The following is an 11465-nucleotide window of genomic DNA, read 5'->3' on the forward strand; positions in this document are numbered from 1 at the left end:
GTAATTAAGTAGTATTTTATTTATTGAACTATACCAATTTTACTCATGATTTATATGGTAGTAGTAAACTTTATAAAAGATGAAGGCTTCAAACTACGTGATTCGCTTAACTAAAGTAAGAAGACAGTATGTGGCGAACAGCAGATTGTCAATAAAAATACTAAAGTGTATCTATAAAACCCTTTTCTGACATTCAAATTACAATACTACTTAGGCAAGTGATCTTATTAAATGAACATGGTGTACAGTCTGCAGACAGACTTTTGTTAAAAAAATTGTTTTATTTTATTCTGTCTTCTGTCATTTACAGCCACTATAGGGGCTGAAATATACCTATTTGAGAAAGCCTGACAGAAATCTTCATGTTAGCCCTAAAAACATTATTATTTGTCATGTGCTAACAGACAAAGCATTCATTATGTCAAGGAATGTACCAATTTTAGACTACACACAGGATCACATAAAGGAATTGGGTTTGGTATGGAAGAAATGAAAGCCATTGAAAAACAGGAACTTGCCTATTTTCCTGGTCTGAGAATAACCGATGGGACATGACCAAATGAAATGAATAAATGTTTACCGTGAGTCCGATTTTACCATAACTGACACCCCTGGAAAGATCTGGCGGTAAGTCAGAAGACCAAAAGCAGTCCAGCAAAGACAGGAAGCAGTCCAGTGAATCTATGTCGGTTCTGGTCCATGTCACTCCGACTGGGTACTGGAGATGAGATGACAGTTTTTTAAACTGTCAAAAGTTGTAGAATTTTCAAGCATAGGGTAAGTAATCATTTATTTCTTCTTGGTAGAAAATACGTTTAAGGGTTTAGATTCATTGGTATTTGTTGCAATGTGTTGTTTGGCTATCACAATATGCAACAAAGTACTTTTTTTACATGATACAAAAAAATTATCAGAAATCAAGCTCACCATAAGCCACAGGCCGTCGAATGACCTGTTTCAGGAGAGGGTTTCCAAGGGAGAAGGTGTAGTTGACTGCCCCACCCTGCTGCACCACAAGCTGGGTCCGCAGAGAGAGGAGACCCGGCTGCCTGGAGGAAACGTTGGTCTTGAAGTCCAGGCTGTGACCCAAGGGGTCTGTCCACTGGACCTGGGGTTCTGGGTAACCCTCGCTCTCATACACAAAGGTCACACTGTTGGGGTGGGCCTGGATGGTTAGACAAGGCTCGTTGTAGAAAGCTATGAAGAGAATAGTTACAGTATGGGCGTGTGTGCGTGAGAAAGAATGAAAGGGTGTGAGAAAGATAAAAGAAAACGGATGTTAAAAAGGGGCAAGGCACTTCAACCTACTTCCCTCGGGGGAATGTCCCTGTACTTACTGTAAGTCGCTCTGGATAAGAGCATTTGCTCAATGTAATGTAAATGTCTAAGTCATAATATTCATGTTTTCTTGGATATTACATACTGTACCAGGCCACATTGTTTGCAAGAGGCTAAATGAACCCTATGGTAGCTCAGTGGGCACTGCCTGACCATAAACAAAGAGGCTGATGAAAAGCTCTTTGTCCACAACTGGGAAACCCAGTTCTAGGAATTTCTGCTGGCAACTTGCCTAAACCAGCTAAAGGCCTAAAACGGAGATGTTCCTGGCTAAAAATAGCAGTCATAAGAAAAAGACCCTTCTCACAGTTGAGAAGAGGAGAAGAGGGGAGAGGATCAAATCAAAATCAAATCAAATTTATTTGTATAGCCCTTTTTACACGCAAGCATGTCACAGAGGGCTTCACATACGCCCATAGAACTGCTCCTCAACCAACCTAAACCCTCAAGGAGAAGGAGGAGAAGATAGGAGATAGAAGATAGGAGAAGATAAGATGACAAGAGACCCCTCCATCTTTAACCTGCGTATGTGAGCTGGACTTCGGCCCTGCCAACCCCGTCCTTGGTACTGATGGAGCAGATATACCGGCCCTCATCTTCCAGATGCACTCGCTCCAGCATGAGGGAGGCATTCCCAACTCTCAGCTCAGAATGGTACAGCCTGGTTCGGTTGTGGTACTCCCTACTTTGGCGGTCCAGTTGGTCTGTCCCATGGTAGTAGCTGTGAAGCACTCGGGAGTCCCCTTGTGTCTGCCATGTAACCACAAGCCCCGGGTCTACAGGGAGTCCCGGGTCCATGCTGGGGAACACACAGCCCAGTACAACTGGACCACCATACGCACCCACTACTGTGGACTCTGGGGTCCGCACCTGAAACGCAACTGGAGGTAGAACAAATCCGGTCATTGCTTTAACAATCCCACATACAGTGGATACAGGGGCGTTTCTAGGGGGGGGGGGGAGGGGGGCCAGTGCCCCTGTGACAACAAGCTTGGACCCCCTTGTGTCCCCCCTAAATGTTGAGTCTGAATGACGAAAACTACATGACAACATTTATTTTTAATGTAACTGTCCCCTGTAACAGTACAACTGGCCCCAGCTTGGCCCTCCTAGTTGAAACCACCACCAAGTGGATACACACAATGTCAACAAGTATCCCTAAAAATAAAAAAAATGTCACATGAAAGTTGTTGTCTAAGGTTGTAACCTTCGTTCATATAAAACCTTTAAGAAGGTATTTGGTATTGAGTAGACTAAATGAGGTATAAAAAAAACAGTTTTACTTTAACATAAGCATTTTCACAATTTACCCCCATGTGGCTCAACTTATCATCTCCTAGGCTCAATTTACCCCTCATCAGGGCAAGTTGAGCCAAGACACCACTTTTGGGGGGAGAGTCATATTTTTTAAACAAATGATTCAATAGATCCAAAGTGATTATTACCAGGGATGCACAACGTCTTGAATTATATGTACATAGTTAATTGGCCCCCCACATTGCGAAGGTTAAAAGAAAATGATTTTTATTTGTTTTTGTATTGGGTAAAATTGGGTAAACACAACGATGGTTCGTTATGAACCTTTGGGTCATGTGAGCCGAAGGCAGCACAAGGGTTAAATAGAAGCGGTCTTAACATAGTAGCAGTTAAAATCAATAATCAACTTTATCACCAAAACCAAAGCTTGGACAACTTGGTCTGCTAGTATTAGAAGAATGTGCAACAAGTTTGAAGTTTCTATGTTCATTTTTGACAAAGATATTGAGGAAACAGAAATATTGTTATTTTTATTGATTTATTGGCTATGGGTTAATCAGTAATCAACTTTATCACCAAACCAAAGCTTGGACAACTTGGTCAGCTAGTAGTAGAAGAATGTGAAACAGGTTTGAAGTTTCTATGTTCATATTTGAAAAAGATATTGAGGAAACACTGAAATATTGGTGTGTTTTTTTTATTGATTTATTGGCTATAGGTTAATCAACAATCAACTTTATCACCAAAACCAAAGCTTAGACAACTTGGTCTGCTAGTATTAGAAGAATGTGCAACAAGTTTGAAGTTTCTATGTTCATTCTTTACAAAGATATTGAGGAAACAGAAATATTGTTATTTTTATTGATTTATTGGCTATGGGTTAATCAGTAATCAACTTTATCAACTTTATGAGGAAATACTGGTATTTTTATTGATTTATTGGCTATGGGTTAATCAATAATCAACATTATCACCAATCCAAAGGTTGGACAAATTGGTCAGTCAGTAGTAGAAGAATGTGCAACAAGTTTGAAGTTTGTATGGTAGATTTTGACAAAGATATTGAAGAAACATTCTGACTGTCTACTCTTTTACCCCGGTCCCTAAATATGACGCGGAGCCTGAACGGAGGTAAGAATATGAATGTCTGTTGAATCTCGAATATGAAACTGATTTCACCTCGGTAAAGAAAATCATATGATATTGTTAATCGCGTATAAAACACAATATATGGGTCCGAATAATGTTATTTAGGGGTGTGAAAAGCATATCAGGTGTGCAAAATTTGAGGCAAATGACCAGACTGACTTCTGACGAGGAACATAATGACGTTGATTGTAAGAATCATCCATGATTCTTTTCGTGGATTTCAAAGTCATTGCCAAAGTTATAACATTTGAAACAGGTAATAAGAATAAGATTTTACCTGAGAGTGCAACATGCAGACAACAGAAAATATGTCGATTATTCAATTTCATTACTCCTTGCTAATGGCTACCTGCACAATTCTACGCGTCGCAATGTTTCAGTGCTTTGAAAATAACTGCGTTGTTCAGTAACGTGGCATGGGAGGAGATATTATACCCTTGATTTATTGGCTATAGGTTAATCAACTTTATCACCAAACCAAAGCTTGGACAACTTGGTCAGCTAGTAGTAGAAGAATGTGAAACAGGTTTGAAGTTTCTATGTTCATATTTGAAAAAGATATTGAGGAAACACTGAAATATTGGTGTGTTTTTTTTATTGATTTATTGGCTATAGGTTAATCAACAATCAACTTTATCACCAAAACCAAAGCTTAGACAACTTGGTCTGCTAGTATTAGAAGAATGTGCAACAAGTTTGAAGTTTCTATGTTCATTTTTGACAAAGATATTGAGGAAACAGAAATATTGTTATTTTTATTGATTTATTGGCTATGGGTTAATCAGTAATCAACTTTATCACCAAACCAAAGCTTGGACAACTTGGTCAGCTAGTAGTAGAAGAATGTGAAACAGGTTTGAAGTTTCTATGTTCATATTTGAAAAAGATATTGAGGAAACACTGAAATATTGGTGTTTTTATTGATTTATTGGCTATAGGTTAATCAACAATCAACTTTATCACCAAACCAAAGCTTGGACAACTTGGTCAGCTAGTAGTAGAAGAATGTGAAACAGGTTTGAAGTTTCTATGTTCATATTTGAAAAAGATATTGAGGAAACACTGAAATATTGGTGTGTTTTTTTTATTGATTTATTGGCTATAGGTTAATCAACTTTATCACCAAAACCAAAGCTTGGACAACTTGGTCTGCTAGTATTAGAAGAATGTGCAACAAGTTTGAAGTTTCTATGTTCATTTTTGACAAAGATATTGAGGAAACAGAAATATTGTTATTTTTATTGATTTATTGGCTATGGGTTAATCAGTAATCAACTTTATCACCAAACCAAAGCTTGGACAACTTGGTCAGCTAGTAGTAGAAGAATGTGAAACAGGTTTGAAGTTTCTATGTTCATATTTGAAAAAGATATTGAGGAAACACTGAAATATTGGTGTTTTTATTGATTTATTGGCTATAGGTTAATCAACAATCAACTTTATCACCAAACCAAAGCTTGGACAACTTGGTCAGCTAGTAGTAGAAGAATGTGAAACAGGTTTGAAGTTTCTATGTTCATATTTGAAAAAGATATTGAGGAAACACTGAAATATTGGTGTGTTTTTTTTATTGATTTATTGGCTATAGGTTAATCAACAATCAACTTTATCACCAAAACCAAAGCTTGGACAACTTGGTCTGCTAGTATTAGAAGAATGTGCAACAAGTTTGAAGTTTCTATGTTCATTTTTGACAAAGATATTGAGGAAACAGAAATATTGGTATTTTTATTGATTTATTGGCTATGGGTTAATCAGTAATCAACTTTATCACCAAACCAAAGCTTGGACAACTTGGTCTACTAGTATTAGAAGAATGTGCAACAAGTTTGAAGTTTCTATGTTCATTTTTGACAACGATATTGAGGAAACACTGAAATATTGGTGTTTTTATTGATTTATTGTCTATGGGTTATTCAATAATCAACTTTATCACCAAACCAAAGCTTGGACAACTTGGTCAGCTAGTAGTAGAAGAATGTGCAACAAGTTTGAAGTTTCTATGTTCATTTTTGACAAAGATATTGAGAAAATACTGAAATATTGGTGTTTTTATTGATTTATTGGCTATGGGTTAATCAATAATCAACTTTATCACCAAACCAAAGCTTGGACAACTTGTTCAGATAGTAGTAGAAGAATCTGAATCAAGTTTGAAGTTTCTGTGGTTATTGTTGACAAAGATATTGATGAAATATTGGAAACTGTGTTTTTCTTGATTTATGGGCTATAGGTTAACCAAAGCTTGGACAACTTGGTCCAACAATCAACTTTATCACCAAACCAAAGCTTGGACAACTTGGTCTACTAGTATTAGAAGAATGTGCAACAAGTTTGAAGTTTCTATGTTCATTCTTTACAAAGATATTGAGGAAACATAAATATTGTTATTTTTATTGATTTATTGGCTATGGGTTAATCAGTAATCAACTTTATCACCAAACCAAAGCTTGGACAACTTGGTCAGCTAGTAGTAGAAGAATGTGAAACAGGTTTGAAGTTTCTATGTTCATATTTGAAAAAGATATTGAGGAAACACTGAAATATTGGTGTGTTTTTTTTATTGATTTATTGGCTATAGGTTAATCAACAATCAACTTTATCACCAAACCAAAGCTTGGACAACTTGGTCTACTAGTATTAGAAGAATGTGCAACAAGTTTGAAGTTTCTATGTTCATTCTTTACAAAGATATTGAGGAAACAGAAATATTGTTATTTTTATTGATTTATTGGCTATGGGTTAATCAGTAATCAACTTTATCAACTTTATGAGGAAATACTGGTATTTTTATTGATTTATTGGCTATGGGTTAATCAATAATCAACATTATCACCAATCCAAAGGTTGGACAAATTGGTCAGTCAGTAGTAGAAGAATGTGCAACAAGTTTGAAGTTTGTATGGTAGATTTTGACAAAGATATTGAAGAAACATTCTGACTGTCTACTCTTTTACCCCGGTCCCTAAATATGACGCGGAGCCTGAACGGAGGTAAGAATATGAATGTCTGTTGAATCTCGAATATGAAACTGATTTCACCTCGGTAAAGAAAATCATATGATATTGTTAACCGCGTATAAAACACAATATATGGGTCCGAATGATGTTATTTAGGGGTGTGAAAAGCATATCAGGTGTGCAAAATTTGAGGCAAATGACCAGACTGACTTCTGACGAGGAACATAATGACGTTGATTGTAAGAATCATCCATGATTCTTTTCGTGGATTTCAAAGTCATTGCCAAAGTTATAACATTTGAAACAGGTAATAAGAATAAGATTTTACCTGAGAGTGCAACATGCAGACAACAGAAAATATGTCGATTATTCAATTTCATTACTCCTTGCTAATGGCTACCTGCACAATTCTACGCGTCGCAATGTTTCAGTGCTTTGAAAATAACTGCGTTGTTCAGTAACGTGGCATGGGAGGAGATATTATACCCTCTCTCGCTGCCCTCCTAGAATATTTTTAACTTTACTCACTCATCAGCGGTTAGAGTTTGAATAAGTCTGTGATTTAGCTGATTTTGTCTCGAACGTTTAGCTTGAGTAGGGCTTAATTAGAATACTTGCTAGCTACACCTACAGTGCTTTTTTTTATTATTACGTAGCCTATCCTTTGCTTATACTAACTACTCGCAGCAAGGGGGTTTCACTCGTCTCATTTATCGCAGTTTTATTTCCCCCTCCCGTTTTTACTGTATTTAAAATACAGCCTACAAATGCTTTGACCACGAATGCTCTATCATTTATTCTCTTAGAAGCCTTTTGGGCTGAAGAGAGGTAATTAAGCATTCCATGACACCCTTAATCTTGTTTTTTTTTTTTTTAACCAGTTGGAGTCAAGACTTCCCGCAGTTTCTAGCTTTAGTTGTGGAAAAAGCAAGCCAAGCAAGCAAGTTTATAACTCAAGCAAGATTGAGTTATAAATTTAATTAAAAAAAAAAAAAATAATAATAATAATTTAACTCAATCTGGGCCTTTCTCAGGCTTTTACACAGGAGACTACTTTCACTATTCTACCACATCTTACACACCATAACACCCTACTGGCTCAACCTCGCCTGCGCCACCTGTTCTACAGATTTGTGTTTCCGATTATCTTGATACAGAACGTCCTGCACACAGGGGATACAACACAGCAACACGAGAGAGAGAAGAGGAGAGATACAAAGATAAATATGGAGGAAAAGGTTACCTTCAGACCAGCCTGCTGTGTATTGAATTGTGTGTTTGTGTGTGTGTTGTCACGAACCCGGCTCGGGGGGGGGTGAGACAGACAAAAGGGGAACACATGCGCAAGGACTAATACTGTGGTAATTTATTAAAGAATATTAATCTAACTTAACAAAAAGTGAGGTATGTAAGTCAGTAAATCAGTGGTGTACGTGTGTGTGTGTGAGTGTCCCATAAAAGTGAGCAGTGTTGGGAGGTGTATTAACAAAAGTTCAAAAGGTTGCCACAACTAAAACAAAAGTGCGCTGCGGACAAACGGAAGATCTTCTCTCTCTCCCGACGTCCTCGTAAAGGAGAAGAGACCACCGGGCCCAGGTGTAGCCACTTAACGGCTGAGGAGGCCATCACAGTGTGAAGGCATGTGCCCTTGCCCTGACAAGCAAGAAGCTGGGTAGAACCCCATTACCACGTTCTGTTCCTTCAGACATACAAAAGTAAACACACACATAGAGGTTTTCATGCCTTTGATTCTATCCAAGCCTTTGTCCTTACTTCCTAGTCATCAGATTCAACTTCTCCCTCTTTCCTTAAGCTTCAGTAGACATACCCCTCTTTTTTTCATACATAATCACTCAAAGGCACCTGGGTATGTCCCACATGAACCATGTGATGAATGAACAAAGGATTGTAGTGTTGCTTCCTTCAGTGTCTTCTCTTTGCGTTGCTCCATTTTACTTTCCATCGAAAAAAAACAGATAAAATCAAATGAATACATTTCAATGGAAGTCCTTGTTCCAAGTTTTCATTCATTGAGATCACGTGATCTCTTAGCAGGGTCCCACACAAAAGGCCTCTTTTCTAGAAGAGTGACTAGACCTTCCCGGCTGTGTGGGCATTTTCTGATACGTATATGGGGAGTCAGGTGGCTGAGCGGTTAGGGAATCGGGCTAGTAATCCGAAGGTTGCCAGTTCGATTCCCGGTCATGCAAACTGACGTTGTGTCCTTGGGCAAGGCACTTCACCCTACTTGCCTCGGGGGAATGTCCCTGTACTTACTGTAAGTCGCTCTGGATAAGAGCGTCTGCTAAATGACTAAATGTAAATATGGGAATAGGTTCCACCCTTAACTTCAGTTGGTTCCTTCCATTGTTTGACGTCAGTAACGAACTGTAGTGAAGGAGTGTTTTTTTGTGTTGTTCGTGTGTCAGAGAAATTTAGAATGTAACGTTATATTCTGAAAATACTGGTGCTTAGCATTCCTTGTCAGTAGAGAACCCTCTCCCCACATGACCTATAGATGAAACTAGGCTTTGTTGGAAAAATTGAAGATGTAACTTTACTCAGTATAAAATTATACTGTGTTCAGCGTTCCTTGTGTGCAGAGAGGCTTACCCCCAAATGGGGAGTAGGTCCATGATAAATCGGTGATAAATCTTGCGTAGGGCACCAAATGTGCTAGGACCGGCATTGCTATGAGCAGGGTGTGTTTGATTACAGTGATTTTTTCCCCAATAAGGTATGCATTTCACTCAATATACAGTCAATATACAGTACCTGTATGGTTTGATATTTATATAATCTCCTTGAGATATATAGTAACACATTGAAATATGATATAATTCAGGTAAAACATAAGAATAGATTGAAACATTAGATTAAACTTTATTGTCAGTGCACAGTAGAAGGACAGATAAATAAAACAACATCTAACATACTTTATATATTATATAAAAATATAACACATTGAGACACAACATATAATAATTTAAATATATAATATATATAATTATATAATTTAATATTTATATATTTACACATATATAATTTAAATAAAACGTTTAAATATAACATTCTCGAAACAAACAATTGTTTCCTATGGCATTGTAAAAACACTTATTCACAAATATCACAGACACACACACAAATAAATGTGTGTTTCTGTGAGTTTGGGACAGTCCTTCAATGGCACCTAGTGGCCAAAATGAGCACCTGCCCTCTTGAATGCTCCAAGCATGCAACTATTGTACAAACGGGAGGCTGTAAAAAGGACCATTCCATTTCCTGAGGCCAGCTATTTCCCTTTGTCAACCCATTACATTCTCAGGCATGGTATGAGCCCTGCCCGTCTAGGACAGAGTTCAGAATACAGCTGCAGAGATACCAGACGTGCTTCTGATAAGTCCTTTCAACTCCCTGTGCAGATTGATAAACATAACACAGACTTTCCAACCTTCTGTGAAAAGGTAGGTTGAGAACTTTCTGTGTGTGTGTGTCTGTGTGTTGTGTGTGTCTCTGTGTGTGTCTCTGTGTGTGTGTGTCTGTGTGTCTCTGTGTGTGTGTGTCTGTGTCTCTGTGTGTGTGTCTCTGTGTGTGTGTGTCTGTGTCTCTTTGTGTGTGTCTGTGTCTCTGTGTGTGTGTGTCCGTGTCTCTGTGTGTCTGTGTGTGTGTGTCCGTGTCTCTGTGTGTGTGTGTCCGTGTCTCTGTGTGTCTGTGTGTGTGTGTCCGTGTCTCTGTGTGTGTGTGTCCGTGTCTCTGTGTGTGTGTTCTTCCCCCCTCCACTTCAATTCCTCCCTCATAACCTTCCATTCTTACATGGTCTGCCTATGCCCAGCTCCCATGCCCTCCCCACCTCTCACACACCCACCTCTGACCTTGGTTTATTGTAATCTTTCTCATTACCGTGCGACCACAGACACTCACAGCCACAGAGGAGGTGAGAGAAGACGCAAGAAGCAACCTTGAAACCCCGGACATAACGATGTCTCACTCAGGAATAAAGAGAGACCGCCCCCCTATCTCTCTCGTTCCCTCTCTTTCTCTGTCTCACTCTCTCTCTTTCTCTATCTCTCTCTCCTCTAAGAGCCACAGTGGGCCTGGTACATAATTAAAACTGTTATTAACTCCAGTAGGGCCATGATAAGGACAAACCTACTGCAGGCTACAGTTTTCTAAACATAACTATATGAATAAGGGTGGGAACTGTGATGAACTCCCAGAATAGATACACTGGTGCATTAGACATGGTTCCATAATTGCGTGGTGGTTAGAGGGTTTAACGAGTGTGATTTCAGTGCTTAGAGTGCTGTGAAGACACACATGACATTGACACATATAGTCGCTGTATTTTCAAGTCAGGTCTGGTGTGAACTACAATAGTGTCAGTAGGAAAAACAGAAAAACAGCTATTGGATAATATGTGAAGAGACACGTGCAGTGTTCAGTGACTGATTCTAAACCTCTGCAGCAGACACATCAGGCTGAATCACATGTACCTGTCTGAACACAGGTGTTATGTGAGTCATGGTCTTCAGCCCTCTATCTCCCTAAAGGCACTCATGTGTGTGTTTTCCCTAAAGGCCAAACTAGACAAATCTGACAGGACAGTCATGACTGACCTTGAGACCCAAGCGGAGGAGCGGCCAAACCTGACAACCAATCAGGTTGCATAGAAATGATTTTATTTATTTGACATTCAGTGTTCTTTACGTTAACCCCGAAGGCGTTTGATGGAGGGCTCTTTTTGATGTCAACACAAATATG

General features: G+C 38.6%; 1 protein-coding gene across 1 annotated transcript; it reads right to left on the reverse strand.

The window, feature by feature from the left end:
- On the reverse strand, window positions 1-4130 carry LOC134006929 (CD276 antigen-like). Its single transcript, XM_062446042.1, has 4 exons — window positions 4022-4130; window positions 1860-2219; window positions 928-1197; window positions 1-718 (listed from the first exon to the last, which is right to left on the reverse strand). Exons 1-4 carry the CDS (start codon window positions 4071-4073, stop codon window positions 633-635), a joined length of 768 nt encoding a protein of 255 aa, XP_062302026.1. The 5' UTR covers window positions 4074-4130; the 3' UTR covers window positions 1-632.
- Between the last annotated feature and the right edge of the window lie 7335 nt (window positions 4131-11465).

The sequence above is a fragment of the Osmerus eperlanus genome, chromosome 20, assembly GCF_963692335.1.
Source record: "Osmerus eperlanus chromosome 20, fOsmEpe2.1, whole genome shotgun sequence".
NCBI lineage: Eukaryota > Metazoa > Chordata > Actinopteri > Osmeriformes > Osmeridae > Osmerus > Osmerus eperlanus.